Below are 17314 nucleotides of genomic sequence, written 5' to 3'. Positions count from 1 at the left end.
GATTAAAATTAAAAATCTTCTCTTCCTTCCTAGTGTGTTATCTCTTCCCACTTATGAGTATTACCATCTTGCTTGTATCTTTCAATTTATACTGTTTTTATTTGTTTCCTAGTATGATTTGATAGCTTGTTAGTAACCTTGACTATCACTAAGTGTTGCATCTTTTATTCTTGATGAATGTATTCTATTTTATTTTTCTTTACGTACTACTGAGAGCGTATGCACCAAAGACAAATTCCTTGTGTGTCCAATCACACTTGGACAATAAAGAATTCTATTCTATTCTAAAAGGAAACCTAAAAAAGATGTGTTGTTCTCCCATGAGTTTCTAGAGGTTTAGTTTAGTTTAGTTTTAGTTTTATTTCATTTGTATGCCGCCCTTTTCCCTAAGGGGACTCAAGGCGGCTCACAACTCAAAAAGGGAAGGGGGGATACAAACAGTTTAACAAGAACACAAAACTATACATAGTTAAAAGCACAACAATCATACCATTCGAGATAGGGGCAGCAAATCTTTAGCCCCAGGCCTGTCGGAACAGCCAGGTTTTAAGGGCTATGCGGAAGCCTGGAGGGTGGTGAGGGTACGAATCTCCACGGGGAGTTCGTTCCAGAGGTGTGAATATGACTCTCCTAGCATCTGTAGGGTGATGCTCCTTTCTTGACAATATGCCTTTTGAGCGGGGTGAGCAACCACAGCAACTTTACAATCTGTGGATTTCAAACTCCTGAACCCAACCATGCTCAGTCAGGAATTTGGGGAGTTGAAGTCCACAGTTGCCATAGTTATCCACTTCTGCTTTTGAGACTCACCCACTGCCTTCAACTGCCGCCCCCCCCCTGCCCCAAATAATTCTGTGATCCCTCCATAGCCGGACTTCCAAAGCACATTGATTTATTCTGGGTTTAAAACAAAGCGCATTTCTTGCGCATCCATAATGCAAGGCATATGTGCTGCAGTATACTTTTGAATTACAGCAGACAACAGTTTAAGGTGGGGTGTGTCTGTGGTGCGTGTATGGGTGTGTTTTATTTTTGAACCAGTGATAAGATTGAGCTTTTTCACCCATTTCCCCACTTTCCAACTCTAAACATCTCTTTCGGTTTGCTTGTTTGTTTTAAAGAATTTGCATGACTGCTCAACTTGACCAGTGTCAGTCTGGGCAGTTTACAAGAAACAATCAGGGTAAAAATGTCCGTGACCCGTCAAAACCGCGTTCCACAAAAGCGCAGTTGACGAAATCGCGTATGTGACGTCATCACAACGCGACGAAAAAGATAAAAAAATTGAAATAAAAATTAAATTACAGCAAACCGATTCACATAAAGGTAAGGGTTAGGGTTAGGTTAAGGATTAGGGTTAGGTTTAGAGCGTTAGCGTTACGTTTAGCGTTAGGTTAAGGGTTAGCGTTAGGTTTTTCGTTAGGTTAAGGGTTAGGTTTAGGTTTAGGTTTAGGGTTAGGTTTGGGGGGGGTTAGGGTAAGGTTTTAGCTTTATTTTTACATTTTTCGATCTTTTTCGTCGCGCTGTGATGACGTCACATACGCGCTTTCGTCGACCGCGATTTTGTCGTCCGCGGTTTTGTGGTGGAACCAAAATGTCAGTTAGCAATAAACAATAATAAGCTGCTTTATTCCAAGTCTGTTTGTGAGTACCTTAACTTGCCGGTCTTGATAGCTGTATCTCTGACAGCCTGGAACTGAACCTGAACCTTGCTCAATCGTGCACATTCATTATGCTCAGCGCTAAATTCAGGGCTGTCTCCCCTCTACTGAAAATTTCACAGGAAGCTTTCAGTTATCTCTTCCTAATTAGCATGAGCACGCTCACTCCTTTCCTCTGGCTTAATCTCCCCATCTTGTGTTTTCTAGTTACAGCTACAGAAAACCCAGTATTTGCAGTTGGGGCAGAGCCGTGGCCAGTACTATGGAGGATCCTTGCCAAACGTCAATCAGATTGGCAGCAGTGCGATGGACATGCCCTTCCAGGTGAATTTGATACCACCTCTGCTCGGAAGAATGACGGGAACATTAGAAACCAGCGTCTGTGCTCTGTACCAAAAGCTAAATGTATCCCTATAAATTACAGGCAGTCCTCGACTTGCAACCACAATGGGCACAAAATTTCTGTTGCTAAATGAGACAATTGTTAAGTGATCTTTGCCCCATTTCATCACTTTTCTTGCCACTGTTCTGACCCAGGCTTCCTTAACAAGCATGAAGCAGAGTCTTGGACTTGGCAAAACCTCTTTTATTTACACGACTGGGAATTCCTTTCATTCACAGTCAGCCAGGCTTGGCAAACCGGATCCGGAACCCACCACTGGTTATCTCCCTCCAGCAGCCTGATCCTATGGTGGGACATCCAGTAGGTTATGTTTTAAGCTCTTTCTCTGTCTTTTTTTTTAGACTCCCTTTCAGCCATCTGGGTTGGACACCAGTAGGACAACACGACACCATGGGCTGGTAGACAGGGTATATCGTGACAGGAATCGCCTTGGCTCACCGCATCGGCGCCCTCTCTCCGTGGATAAGCATGGCAGACAGATATCCTTTGATTTGATAAAATGGCATGAGTAGGATGGGGTAAGCAGGAATAGTCTTAGACCTGTAGATGATTTTTATTAGATGGGAAAGGGTTGAACAATAGCGATGACAAAAATGCTTTTTCCTCTCCTCTTTAAAATAGAGCAGTTAAATTAAGCTGGGGAGGACGAAGTATAGACTTTTATTCTGTTATTTCAAAAATTATTCCTAGGCCTAAATAAGCCTGAATTTCAAGGCACTTTGTTCTTTAATCAGTCTTTTATGCTTTTAATGGACATATAAATAGAGTCAAGAGGTTTTGCTCTAGCTGATTCTGCAGTGTTGTCACCTGACTTCTTCTGTTTGGTTATATATCATTGTTTTATGTGATCCTGGCTGGTTGGGATCAGTAAGAGAACACAACGGTCCTGGAAAAATAATGGCATCACACTAGCAACGAGTTGTTATTTGATTCCAAAAGAAGAGAACGAATAGTGCAAAAAGTGTTGTTTTTTTTAAAAAAAAAAAATTTCTTGAGAGAAAGAAACATCTAAAAAACATTTTCCCTTGACTGTCTGATTTACGTGGACAGCTGTCCATATGGTACTGTCTACCTGTCTCCTCCTTCAGATACAAGCTGGAGAAGGTATGTATACAATAATTTTGAAATATAAAAGTCTAACTTTTCAATTTACACAGCAATCTCTAAAAGCATATTTTTTACCCAGTAAAGAATATATTACAGTATATATCATATCATCCAAAAAATGTTTATTTACCTATCCAATTTGTGCTGCCAACCAAAGTCAACTCTTTGAGATGGGCAGACATGTAATTCAGATAAAAAAATATTTATTTGACAAAACAATTATAATTATTAGCTTAACCGATTAGGTATGTGTCCGCATGTTTAACTATATGCTCCTTATAGTAAAAATCTTAAAAAGCTAGTGGACTGAAATTCCTGGACCATATCTTATTTGATTAAATTTACCATTTAAATTTAAATTTAAATGAAGCACGGCATTAAATGAAGAACCCAGGTTAGGACTAGTAATGGTTCACTATCACAGTTGAGTAACTACCATAATTAAATCTGGGCTTGGAATGTGGGCAGTCCTTCCTAAAGAGCATCTGAAATGGTTCAATCTACTATTCTAAACTTAACTGCATGTTCATGACAATTGGTATCTTTCTCCTCACTACTTCGACTCAAAGGCAGGTAACAATTAGTACTAATATTGTTTTCACATAGTCAAAACAACATTAACAAAACAAATTAAAAACCACAGCGGCAGAATGAAATAATTTTAAAAGCCTAGGAAATTAATCTCTCTGAACATTCTGTTTCCCTAATACATAATTTGGGAAAAACATTCCAAAGCATTCCAGAGATAGGACAGGTTGACCACAGGGAGGATCTTGGTGTTCACTGAGTTTGGTTGTTTTCTTGCAGATGTTTCATTATTTAACTACTGTATTTTTTTGAGTATAAGACGCACCCTTTTCCCTTAAAAAAGCGAGTGAAAATCTGGGTGCATCTTATACACTGAATACAACATTTTTGGCCTCCCAAAACCCTCTCCCTTTGCAAAAATGGCCGTGCATAGCCTTTAGGAGGCTTCCAGAGTGCTCCTGGGGGCTGGGGAGGGCAAAAATGAGTGAAAAATGAGCTGTTTTTTGCTTGTCTCCCCCACCCCCACCCCCAAGGAGCACTCTACATAGTACTCCTAAAGGCTATGCATGCCCTGTTTTTGAAAAAAAAATGGGCCTGTTTTTGCAAAAAACAGGCCATTTTTGGGAGGTCTGCAGAGTGCAAAAACTTTTTTTTAATTTGCCTCTTCAAAATCTTGGTGTGTCTTATACTCTGAAAAATACGGTAGGTAACATCTTCAGTGCTAGAAGGGAATGGGCTTTAGTCTCTGTTTATATACTAGTGGCCACATGTTGACCCCAAGTTGAATAATCATGGAGGACATCTAAGTCCAAGCAAATTCTGCAGTCCAGAATTCATCTTCTGTGCTTTCAAAAGAGCCTCTGTTGAAATATTTCCATCAGGAAAACCCTCCAGCGCCAGTAGCACTTCCCTGATGTTTAAACATTTCCCTGGCTTACGATGCTTCTTTAACTTTCTTCCCAGTAGGGTCCCCCTACCTAATTCCACCCACTGAAGCAATGGAGATTGCTCTACCTTTTTCATTACAATCCTTCACATATTTAAAGACAGTCCTTAAACATTTCTAAGACAGACAAAAAACAGAAACAGCTTCCAAGTTGCAATCTGCCTGGAACTTCCGAAATAACTTTGAGGGTGATATCAGTAGAAGGGCAGCCTCATATGTGTGACTTGGTCTTTCACGTACTCTGATCTCAGTGTACATACAATTGTAAAAGTAAGGAGCAACATTTTGAATGTTGAATGTAAGGAGTTACATTTTGAATGTTGCAAGAAAGAATCAGGTATTGTCAGGAAGAGAGTTGCAATCAAGATGAGGATAGTTATAAAAGACACAGTCACATAAATGCACTTAGTATTGCTGACATATATGCATAAAATAGGGACTTTCACAATAGAAATAACCTTTATTGTCACTTTTTTTGATGAACACAAAAGCAAGCATTAAAAAATGAAATTCTGTTGCGCAATCTCAATACGTGCGCGTACACACACACACACACACACACACACACACACACACAGAGTAGAATCTCTGGTCACAACCATAATTTGTTCCTTAACTTTGATCACAAACTGTTTTGGTTGTGACCCGAAACTAATTTTGGAAATTTGGTATTTACAAAAAAAAAAAAAATGGCACAGAAGGGGAAATTGGCTGCAGGGAGGGGGGATAGTTGTGATTTTTTTTGGTTGGAACTTGATTTGGTCATGATCAGAAGCGTTCATGACTAGAGGTTCTACTGTGTATGTGTATTATATCCACATGTGTGTGTGGATATAATACATACATACACATATATGTAGATACACAGACACACTACACACACATGCTATGGCAAAATTCTGTTCTTTTTTTTATCACCCACTTTACTTCAGCTGCTATGAGTTTGGAGCCAACCTCTGCAGTCAGCTTGAATGGCTTACTGTGCTCACAAAGGTGAAAACAGTCCTTTTAGGAATTCCAATAGTTCTCCATTAGTCTTACTTGCATTATGCTAGGATATCAGTTCATGAAGAGCCATGGTTATAAACTCTATCCAAGGCAGAGAATATTATAGGGATATGAGGAATGCTTAGCAGCTTGGGAGCTAAATGTTTGCCTTTGGTAAAAAAACACGTTCATTGCAACTGCTTTATACACTTGGCGAATATTTTAACAGTTTCTTCCCCTTCGTCACTAGGACCAATTCTGATTCTGCCCTGCACCAGAGCACAATGGCCCCCACTCAGACAGAGCCTTTCTCAGCTGGGTCACAGGATATGCAGCAAAAAAGAGGTGATTTAAAAAATAAACAAAGCAAGCACAATCCAGGAGTTGTGAAAGAAAGAAAAAAGAAGAAAGCTGCAAAATTGCCTGTAAACTTGGCGGGGGGCGGGGGGGGGAGGAAGAATTGGAGAGATGCAGCAAAGATTGTGAAATTTCACATTAGAAAAATATTATCCAAAAGCTGAAGTTATTTTGGCTGTTTGTGTATTGGATCCCAAACAGGAAGAATCGAGATAGAAATGGACTCGCTGAAAACCCTTGAAAGTATGTTAATGCTGATATTCGTACAAAATGTAGATAATGTATCATAACAAATCATGACAAATAATAGTTGGGTTCCTCTCCTGCCCTCCAAATAAATCAAATAAATAGAGTTAGATGGACTACTACCATGTTTCCCCGAAAATACGATCTACCCTGAAAGTAAACACTAGCTTGATTTTTATTCGTGTGCCCAATGTAAGCCCTACCCCCCAAAATAAGCCTTAATTAAGACCCCACCCACTCCAGGGTGCACAGGTAAAATTTAAGCTAGGGTGGGCATGTGGGGTGGAGCTGCCCTACTACTAACCTTCGGACAGTTGCAGCCACACCTCGCACATCCCGACAGCTGCCTCGCCGGCCCATTTCTTCTGCAGCTGGCAAGGCTTTCCTGAAGGCTTCTACAGCCAATAACAGAGCTCCAGATCGATCCGGAGCTCTGTTATCAGCTGCAGAGGCCTTCAGAAAAGCCTTGCCGGCCACAGAAGTTCTTGAAGGCCTCTGACAGCGAAAAGGAGGCCCAGGGCAATGCATGCAAGTGAGGTGAGTCAGTGGATGACATTCCCCCTCCTCTGAAAATAAGACCTGGTGCCTTTTTTTGGTGGCAAAAAAAATATAAGACAGGGTCTTCTTTTGGGGGGAAGCATGGTAGTAACGTGACCAAGCCCAAGGCAACTTCTTAGACTTCTCTGACTTTCAGGGATATGCTGAGTGGATCAGCATTGAATAGTACATCTCTGAACTTTCAGCTATTCTCAAGGTTCATATAATGATTTAGGTAATCTAGTGTCCATCATATCTGAACTTCATACCAAGTTAGTATTAAAGTTGGATTTGGCCTGCGACTTGTTTCTTGCTGACAAGTAGCAGCCCTCCTGAACTTCTTGATTTTTATCTTTTTTTAAATGGAAGATGCCAGTAATTTTGTCACTGAGCTGTGTGTGACCTTTCCTTAAGAAGCTTTGAAAAATGCCTTCTGCTGAATGTAACTACCCGAGTGGCAGCTGCCTCTACTTTCCTGATAAGAGTGATTTGAAGTCTTCATCTTCTTCCCTTCCCACTGTAGCCCTGCACAGCTGTCTACTTGGTTCACAGGAGTTTGAAGAATGGAGGGGCTGTGCACACATACACAAGCTGCCTCCCAGTTCTGTCCTCACTGTCCTTCTAAAAGGATTTCTCCTTAACATTTGCTTGATAGTGAGGAAAATGTTTCCTAATAAAAGCAGAGCCCTCAACTGTGTTGAAGCTGCTTCTTTTGTTCAAATGCTGGGGGAATCCCTTTTGTCTCCTCCCTTCAATATCTGGGGATCAGAAACTGGGGAGGTGAGGTGGGTGACTCAGCCTGCCTCCACTTTCAGCATGCACAAGAACTCTAAAGTTAGAGAGCTCATTGAGAACAAAGGAGATGGGATAGCCCTACAAAGGATCCTCTCTACTCACTTCTCCTCTTTCCCAGGGATTTTCAGAGCACACTTGGCTGATATATTCTTTCTCACACTGTAGTCTTATTACTGACGGTTCCAGGCATGGAGGAAGATCCATCAGAGACAGAGAAAAACCTTTCAAAACAAGGATGGGATACTAAGAAGGTATCTAATTTTCGCAGCGTATATGAGCTACTGATACCATTGAGCTGCCAGAGATTGTAAAGCTTTCTTCTTAGAGCGCAGCACATATCTAGAAATGAAGGGGGTTATTTCAGACTTTAAAGTGAATGGTATGATTGGTGTATAAACCAGGGCTGAAATACCCAGTGAACACTTTTTAATTCTAGTTTTCAAGCATCAAAATTGGATTTTGTCTTGCAACCAAAAGTGGTATTCAGCCTGTTTGGATCGGTTCAGGCGAAACGGTAGCGGAAATTTTGAGTAGTTCAGAGAACTGGCAAATACCACCTCTGGTTGGCCCCGCCCTCCCACCCCCGTTGTTTCCTGCCCTATAGTCCCTTTTTTTAGCTCAGATGATTCGCGCGGCAGAGTAGATTGCCACGCCTCAGCTGCGCTAAATAATAGCTCAGCTCACCAGCACTGACACCGAGGATGGTCTTTGAGTGCTGCAAGCGCGTATTAGGCGCACTCACATGCAAAACATCAGTGCGAGCACAAAACGCGCTCTCATAGAACCGGTAGGAAAAGATTTGGAATCCCACCACTAGTTACAGCACATTGCCATAAGTTGGCTTTCTGTCATTCTTGGTTTTTCAAGGGAGAAGGGGGGAAAATAGAACCCCCCCCCTTTCACAGCCCAGCTAGCTCTCCAGAAATATTTTTTCATCCACCACTCTCTCCATTCATGTGGAGGCATGTGTAGTTGGCAGCTGAAGTGGGGGATGGAGTTAAGGGACTAGTAAGCTTGGAATTCCTTCAGGGAATTCCTGATGGAGACCCTCCCCCACTCTTCTAAATCCTCGAAGTGCTTATCTGGTTGGTCTCGAGAGTGAAGTCAGTCTGGTGAGATTCTTGTAAATAGGCAAGCAGCAATAAAGAAACTTCTCTGATCGGCTGACCTGTCATCCTGTTTTCTTGCGCCTGACTGCATGAAAGAGTTTGCAATTGGAGAAAGTGGACTAGGAGAATCTTCCAGTTCTTCCATAGAGACATGTTTACCTCTACTACACCTGTACTTAAAAAGTACAGGTGTAGTACAGGTGTCTGGGTTGATCCAGGTGGGCAGGAGCTTCAGGTAGCAACCTTTGATATAATGACATTTATTTGTTTGTTTGTTTTTACAACTGAGTATCTCATGCTGACCTACTCTTCTCTGTCCTCTTTCAGACAGGATCCTCAAGGCCTAAATCTTGTGAAGTTCCGGGAATCAAGTATGTTTAAGGGGAGGGGTAACCTTTTTGTCCTCACCTGCCGAAAGTGCGTGTGTGTGTGTGTGCCCACACCCATAATGAAATTTGTGTGTGCCTCCTCCCGCCCCATTTTGGGCCTAGCAGACCTCCATGAAGCCTCCTGGGACAAAAACGGGGTGCAGGCGTGCCATAGGTTTGCCATCACGGGTATATTTGATTTCTGGGTAAATATGAAACCAGCACCATCGTTTTGGGAAAACAAATCTCTGCTCTTTTGGGTCTGTGTGTTTTTAGTAAAGTGGAATAACTGAGAAGTCCAATGTAATGGCTTGCAATAATTTTAGTAGTTGCTGTTCAATAAGGAGTATGAAGAATCGCAAAGCAAGATCATGCCTCTTTTGATATTTGGCTTAGCACGTTTTCTGCAATGCGTGAATGAACAAACCATGGTTTTTGATATGACTGCAAGTCATGCTCCCTATTAAAAACAATTGTTGCATCAAACCATTCACATTTAACACAGTTCTCTATCATTCGAATCAAACATTGTGGCTTATTGTGATAGAGATAAGATTTGACATTAAGGGCGTGCACAAAATAGAAATGTTGCTTTATTTCAAACCTGAAATAAGTGATTGTGGCCCAGAAGTCCAGCTGAATAGAAACATAGGACATTTTAATTGATAGGAGTTTTGGCTGAAAAAATCTCCATAACTTAAAGACTTCTTATGGGATAAATATGAACTGGGTTTTAAATTGTACTCAGGGCACATCTTGTTCATAGAAACACTCTCATTTCTGTAATAGATGCTTAGCTTTGAATAGGTTCTTTGAAAAATCTTTAAAAGTAATTATCCTTTTCTAGAAAATTATGTTTTAAATACCTATCTTTTTAAATTCCATTGTATTAGATAGCTAACTTCTGTTAAGATGGTGGTTGAGTGCTGCCTTGAAGAAAAAAAATCCTTACTTTGCAAGAAAGGAGGCGGCAATAGATTAAACTGTCATGATTCCAGGCAGGAATTATCACTCTGTTTATCCCAAAAGTGCTTCCCCCACCCCCCCCAAAAGGCAACTAGACTGTCTTGTTTATAAGAGCTGTGGTGGCGCCTTCCATCCTTCTGAGGGGGGTAAAATGAGGACAACAGATTGTTGGGGACAATTATAAAGCACTGTGAAGGCGTTTTACTTCTCATCCAAGAAGCTTCTTCAGCTCTGAATGGATGGTGGGGAATAGAAGGATTTATACTCCTTGCAGACAGCTGGTTATTTGCATTCTTTTACTGAGTCATTAAGGCCACCTGGAGGATTATTTTTTAACCACTTGCTAAAAGAATGCAAATGGCCGCCTGTCCGGAAGTTGTATAATCCTTCCATTCCCCACCATCCAGTCAGAGCTGAAGAAGCTTCTTGGATGAGAAATGAAACGTCAGAGAAAAACCAGAAAGCCCACTTGCCGCTTGGAGGGGTGGGGGGAAGCACCTGTGGGACAAGTATGACCTGGATGACTGAGAATCTCCATAGACGATCACCTTATTTTACTTTTTTGAATTCCAATAAAATCAGAAGGCCTTGGCCTGCATCTAACAAAGTATCCTTTTCTCTGTCTTTGTCATAAACACAGCATATTTCCATCAGCTGACCAAGAAAACACTACTGCCCTTATCCCTGCGGCTCACAACACAGGGGGCTCACTGCCAGACCTGACAAATATCCACTTCCCTTCTCCTCTCCCGACACCGCTAGACCCAGAAGAGTCCACTTTCCCTTCCTTGAGCAGTTCCAACAGCACCGGGAACCTCACTGCCAATCTGACGCACATGGGGATCAGCACAGCCAATCAGGGTAAGGCGTTTGCATCGGGGCTGGTATTCACTTACCTTCCCTATCGGTTCATAAACATGAGTGTGTGCGTGTGCTCAAACACACCACGTCCGCGGACCTTCCATGCCTGCGCTTTGCCTTCAAAAAGAGCCTTAATGGGATGCCGTAGAGGTGGGGTGGGTGGTGGGGCTGTTCTGACCCCCCTCTGTACGGTGAGTCACGCCGACACAAGAGTACTGCTAGACAATTTATTCGCAATAAATTAACACACCAACAAGATTTTTGCAACAACCCAGACTTCCACAGATAAGAAATACACACAAGAGCTTCTCCTGCTTTAGTATAACTGTTGTGTCCTGCAAAAAGCCTCCTCCCAAAGTCTCTTCTTATATACTCTCTTGGGAGGAGCCTAATCACAACCACCTGGCCCCAATTATCTTCTATATCTCCGTAGTTGCTGTTGGCGCTTATCTGCCCGTCTTTGCCTGGCGTCCATCTCCCTTAGCTCCTCCCCACTGCTCCAGGGCCTGATGTCTGGGACAAACTCCCTTTGGCTTTCACCACTGCTCCATGCCTCAGGCGCCTCCTGGTGACCAACCAGCCTCTCTGGTCCCTGCTCCAGGGTCCTTCACATCTTCCAGAGCCGACTCATAGGGTCCCTCGCTATCGGAGTCTGTTTGCAGTTCCAACAGCTCCTGCTGGGCCACAACAGGGGCCACCCGTGATTTCTGCTACTGGTTCGGATGAACTGGTCAGAATTGGCAGAATGCCACCTCTGGTTTGCATGCATGTACAAATGCCTTCTAGCACAGCATCTTCTTCCAGTCTTGTCCAGGATATTTATTTTCACCCAGGCGGGACTGTTTTCTTAGTTACGACTGCACTGGGGGGGTGGGGGGAAGTGACTTAGGACTGGTCCTCATATTTACAACCATCGCAGCAGTCTCACAGCCCTGTGACCAAAATTTGGGCAAGCTGGCGTGTATTTATACCAGCTGCAGGATCCTGGGATCAGGCAATCCTCATTTGCAACTTTCCCAGCTAGTGTTTGACAAGCACAGTCAAAGGCTGGGGGGGGGGGGGGGGGGGGCTGGATATGCTTAATGATCGTGCGATTCACTTGACTGAAGTGATTCACTTAACAACAGTGGCCCAAAGTCTGTAAAATCGGTCGCAACTCACTTAAAAATCCCTTTGCATAGCAACAGAAATTCTGGTCCCAATTGTAATGGTAAGTTCAGGGCTACCTGCTTTATATTTGTTTATCCCATCTTTTTTTTATTTTTATAAATAACTCAAGGCACGAACATACCTAATATTAAATGCTACAGCCATTCCCAGCCTGAAACCCTCCAGATTTCTTGGACTAATTTCTTATTCAGCGTGCTGCCTGATAATAATGAGCTGGTCCGGTGGCCCAGAGGTGGAGCTTTCGTCTCACAATCGGGAGGCTCTGGGTTTGATCCTAGGTAGAGCCAGGTATTTCTCTCACTGGGCATGATGAGAATATATCTGCTGAATATAACTCCGCATTGGTGACAGGAACGGCCTCCGGCCAGTAAACGCTCAACTCCATTCAGTTTCAATTCCATTCAGTTCCATTCAGTCAGGCTCCACCCCGCAAGGGATTAGTGGGGCCATTAAAGGAAGATGCTGCTGCCTGATAATCATTGATACTTTAATGCACAGCAGCTCTGGAGAGTACCAATTTGGGGAAGAGTGATTTAGCAGAGAGATTTTATTGATTTATTAAGTGTATATGCTGCCCATCTCACTAATCAAGCGACCCTAGAGATGGGAGGGGGGACAAAGCTCAGGTCCTCCTTCCTTTGAATCGATTTGATTCGATCCGATCCCGAGGGCATTTTCAGAAGCTGTTTTTCAGCTTGTTTTGTGAGCTCCTAGAGAAAAGCTGTGGTCGAAATATTAATGGTATTCTGAGTCAGCCACATAAGAACAGAGGTAGCCCTTGACTTTCAATAATTGAGCCCAACATTTCTGTTGCTAAGCGAGACGTTTGTTAAGTGAATTTTGCTCCATTTGTGAACTTTCTTGCCGCAGTTGTTAAGTGAATCACTGTAGTTGTTAAATCGGTTGTTAATTGAATGTGACTTCCCCATTAATTTTGCTGGTCAGAAGTTCGCAAAAGACGACCACATGATCTCAGGACACTGGTTTGAACTGGTTGCCAAGCACCCGAATTTTGATCAGATGACTAGAGCAGGGGTGTCAAACTCAAGGCTTGTGGGCCAGATCCGTAAGCGGGGCCAGATCCGTAAGCAGGGTGCTTAAATCTGACCTGTGGGGCCGGCCTGGAAATAGCAAAGGACCGGCCCATAGTGCCTGACAGCTAAAACAGGGGGCACAGCACCCCACTGCGCGCGCCCCCCCTGTTTTGGCCAGCAGGGTGCTACAGGAGGCGTTTGTCCCTCCCCCCCTCTGGCCTGTGGAGAACTACAATGCTGATCCTGCCCGCGTAGAAATCCAGTTTGACACCCCTGGACTAAGGGGATGCTGCAATGGTCATAAGCATGAAAAACTATCATAAGTCACTTATTTAGTGCTTTAGTGTTGTAATTTTGAATGGTGATTAAATGAACTATTGTAAGTCAAGGATTACCTGTAGTTTTGAAAATCCATCTGGGAAATCCCTCTTAAATCTTATGGCTCCTGCTAATTTTCTCTTGTCGGCAACAGGAATGACAACAACGTCATCTTCTTCCCAGCAACACCGGCAGCCAACCGTCAGTCCCCTCTCACTGAATACAGATTCCAGGAGAAGCCAATCCCAACAAATGTCTCCTACGCTTTCACCCCTTTCACCGATTACTCAGGTACAAGAGGGAATTCTCAGAGGTGGCCTTGAAAGCTGTTGCATAATAACATCATAGACCCAGTCCATAATAAACGCTCCAAACTGGGAGCTTTTACCAGTATAGCAACTCTGATAATAATGTTGCTTCAGTTCGTACTTTTCCCTTCAATTGTAGATTTGGTGGTTTTGGGAAGGATAAGCCAGGTATAATTCCATGTTGGACTTTTGATTGAGGTTATTTAGCCATATCCAGGTGGAATGCCAAACCATAATGGGCAATCTGTTGCCCTCCAGATTTTGGATTTCATAAACCATCATGAGAGAGTTGCCTTCCAAAATGCCAACCTCTGGTTATCTTTGCACTGACCCATTTTAAATGTACTTGGTGGTTTGGGGGGGGGGGGGAGAGAATCGGAAATTCTATTTGCAGGTAGTAAGAAATCAATTATTTAATTAGAAATCAATGTGCCCAATGCATTGACTCATCATCTGAACTCAGCTACAGTGATTGAGTCATGATGAGTAGCAAGCAAATCAAATAGTCAATTTGTTAGTCTTACTTAGACCTTAGCATGCTCTGTGAATCCCAGGATTTGGCCTATAGGTGATGGTTTGCGGCTCATATTGTGTTAGCCAAGTAAACTGTAGTTAATCCATAGTCAGTAAACTATTGATAGAAGAGAATATTTGTAGCTCAAGGTTAAACTATGGGATCCTTAGTGCTCTCCGAATTTGGTTGTTTTCTTGCAGACATTTCATTACCCAACAAGGTAACATCATCGTAGTGATGATGTTCCCAGTTGGGGAATGAAACATCGGCAAGAAAACAACCAACCTCCGAGAGCATTTAGGACCACTTTAACAAACTATGGTTAAATAAAGCATTGCACAGTGTTGTGTGTGGGTGCAGGGCAATTCAGCATGGCCAATTCACCACGGCCAACTGCGGGACAACCTGCTGCGGGACAACTTGTCACTCACTGTGGGACAACTCGCTGCAAGACAAGAGTTCCACTAATATCGAAGAAATGGTAGAATAGAATTAAGAAAGGATGCAAAAGGAGGGACAAAATGAATTGTGAATGACAGACAGTAAAATAATTTTTAAAATAGTTTAAATACGTTTAAATTGAATTGTTGAATTGTCCTGCGGTGAGTTGGCCACAGTGAGTTGTCCCACTGCGAGCTGGGCATTGCGAGTTGGGCATTGCAAATTGGCCACGGCAAATTGTACCATTCCATTGCAAGCACACTCATTCCATAAATACGTACGTACATAGAGCCTGGGAAATGCTAAAAAGCCAGATAGAATAGGAACATTCCTGCCTCCCCACAAGATTAGCATAATTCGGGCTGAGTGCTTCCTTCTGAAGTCTTCACCCCAAGAAATCTGATTCCAGGGGCCCTGACGTCCTTTCTCTCCTTTTCTTCTTAAGGCTGTGGCGTTGGACGCGCTCTCCATGGAACAGCAGCTTCCCCCCTACCCGTTCTTCACACAGACAAGCGCGCAGCAGCAGCAGTCACAGACCCAAGTGGCAAGTGCTTTACCACCCAACGCTTCTCTGATGCAGACCTCCGGCTTGCAGCGGGGCGTTCAGCTGCCCCCACTCTCGGTCTCTATCCCTTCCACAATCCCACAGTCTCCTCCAGGCAGCCAAACCCAGACTTCCATGGGGATAGACATCAATTCAGTAAGTTTGATGGGGAAGAGGAGTTGGGACCTCCAGCTTCCTAGACATCTCAGACAAAAACATAGGAAACAGGAAGAGGCTTGGTCAGAGCTGTCTGCTTTCTGAAAAGTGTGTGGTTTGGATATGTTGAGGCTGCCATTGAAAACTGCAGAGAAATATGTGGTTCATTGCCAGTCCTCCCTCATAGCCTCTGGAAAACGTAGTCTTCCAAATATCATAGAGACTTCCATGAAGGGACTGAATTACAAATCTTATCAGAGATAAATATGGTTCTCAAAAGCCTTGGGTAGAGACCTGAGTTTTTGAAGAATTTTGAGATCGTTTCCACCTGGAGGGAAATCAATACCTCCAGCAAGTTGAGATTGACTCTTGATGACCACGCAGATATCTCCACATTAAGTTGTTCTTGGCAACAACATAGAAATGGTTTGTCTGGGCCATTTTCCAGAATATTTTTTTCAGCCATCCATTGTATAGACCGTATAGACTCCGTTACAACGGCGGTGAGGGCAATGTGGGAAATGCTGAAGGATCAGGTTAGAGATGGATCATCCTGGAGAAAATCTGTCTGTGTGGTTGCTAAGAGTTGACAACAGCTTGACTGCATGTATAATCAATCAAGATAATTATGATCTAAAACTTGGCCCCCTGCCCAAGGTGCTGCCATCTGTGAGGGAAGTCTGCTCCTTCACTCCAGTCCAACAATTATGGAGTGATTTGACATTTTTCCTATTCTACTCTCTCGGAGTAGAATAGAAAATGACACCTCACCTGCAATCTCAGCTGGGCTTCGTAGAGGTCTAATTTATAAATGGACACAATCTCACAAGATCACGGCTATGTTTTTTCCATTACTTTTTCATGCCATGTCATTTTCACGCTGAAAATGTTTCCATCCCCTAACTTGTGGCTGGTCATGGCAGTTCCCCTGAAAATCTCAAGCCATGAGTTCCCCAACCATAATCCTTTCCATACCTCTCCTTTTGCTCGCAGCCAGTCCCCCAGCCTGGATTCAGAGAGCCTTAGAGCCAGGTGAGATCAGTGCCCAGCCATAACAAAATTTTCTCTTGGGTTTGAATCTGCAAAGTCCAGTATTTCTCAATCTTAGCCAGTTGAAGATGCGTTGACTTCAACTCCCAGAATTCCCCAACCAGTGTTGAAGTCCAAGCATCTTCAAGTGTCTAAGTTTGAGATACATTGATCTAGCTAGCTAGAACCTTCAATCGGCCTACTAACTCCAAGCAGATTATTCTTAAAGCTGCACACACAGAGTTGCTTGATGTATTTGCTGTTTTTTTCCAACCCCAAAGAAGTTTTCTTTTAATCTGTCAAAATAGGTAACCATCTTTTAACTGGGATGAATGGTTGCATCTCTCTTCCCCATTTTCTGCAGACTTTCCCCCTTTTCTCTGTCATTGCAAAAGGAGTTTGGACATTTCCATTTTAATTGTAGCTTAATAGCTAATCCTTGAACCACATTGAACGGTTTGAAATGAGCCCGCAAGCCAGGAAATACATGCCTCACATTAACTGCACCTGTTCAGCTTAATTGTATCCTAACCTGCAAAATCATTAAGATCAAAAATCATAGCTGGCTGGGGAATTCCAGGAGCTGAAGTCCACGAGTCTTAAAGTTGTCAAGGCCGGACATCCCTAACTTAGACTGTGGCTTTCACTCGGAATAAATTGCCCCTGCAGTAAGCAAAGGCTTTTCATGATGTTTAGACACAACCACTAGCCAAGGTACCAGTGATTTCAGGGCTGTTTGTGTGACAAAATGTGGCCTCCCTATTTCTCTGCCTTCCATATATCAAGCATTAGGTATGCCTGGTGGCTTTTTTAAAAAGAAAGAAAGACTGTGTTTCTGTGGCACTGGCTGTCCTAAATACCTTCCCAGTTTGCACTGCTGTGCCTCTTCTGCATCTCACATGTATGTGGGGGGGGGGGAAAGCTGGCTT

The 17314-nt window shown here is 43.1% G+C and overlaps 1 protein-coding gene across 4 annotated transcripts in view; it reads left to right on the top strand.

The window, feature by feature from the left end:
* CRTC1 (CREB regulated transcription coactivator 1) overlaps positions 1-17314 on the top strand; it is a 106660-nt gene that overhangs the window by 70163 nt on the left and 19183 nt on the right. For all 4 annotated transcript variants that reach the window (XM_032217546.1, XM_032217454.1, XM_032217375.1 and 1 more), the window contains exons 2-10: positions 1869-1985; positions 2406-2543; positions 3107-3168; positions 5883-5977; positions 7733-7818; positions 9004-9047; positions 10651-10871; positions 13548-13684; positions 15102-15356. In XM_032217546.1, the coding sequence (XP_032073437.1) occupies positions 1869-1985; positions 2406-2543; positions 3107-3168; positions 5883-5977; positions 7733-7818; positions 9004-9047; positions 10651-10871; positions 13548-13684; positions 15102-15356 (1155 nt within the window). The remainder of the gene's footprint in view (positions 1-1868; positions 1986-2405; positions 2544-3106; positions 3169-5882; positions 5978-7732; positions 7819-9003; positions 9048-10650; positions 10872-13547; positions 13685-15101; positions 15357-17314) is intronic.

The sequence above is a fragment of the Thamnophis elegans genome, chromosome 1 (genome assembly GCF_009769535.1).
Source record: "Thamnophis elegans isolate rThaEle1 chromosome 1, rThaEle1.pri, whole genome shotgun sequence".
Lineage (NCBI taxonomy): Eukaryota > Metazoa > Chordata > Lepidosauria > Squamata > Colubridae > Thamnophis > Thamnophis elegans.
The sequence above is the reverse complement of the archived record's forward strand: the minus strand, read 5'-3'. Positions and strand labels throughout refer to the sequence as shown.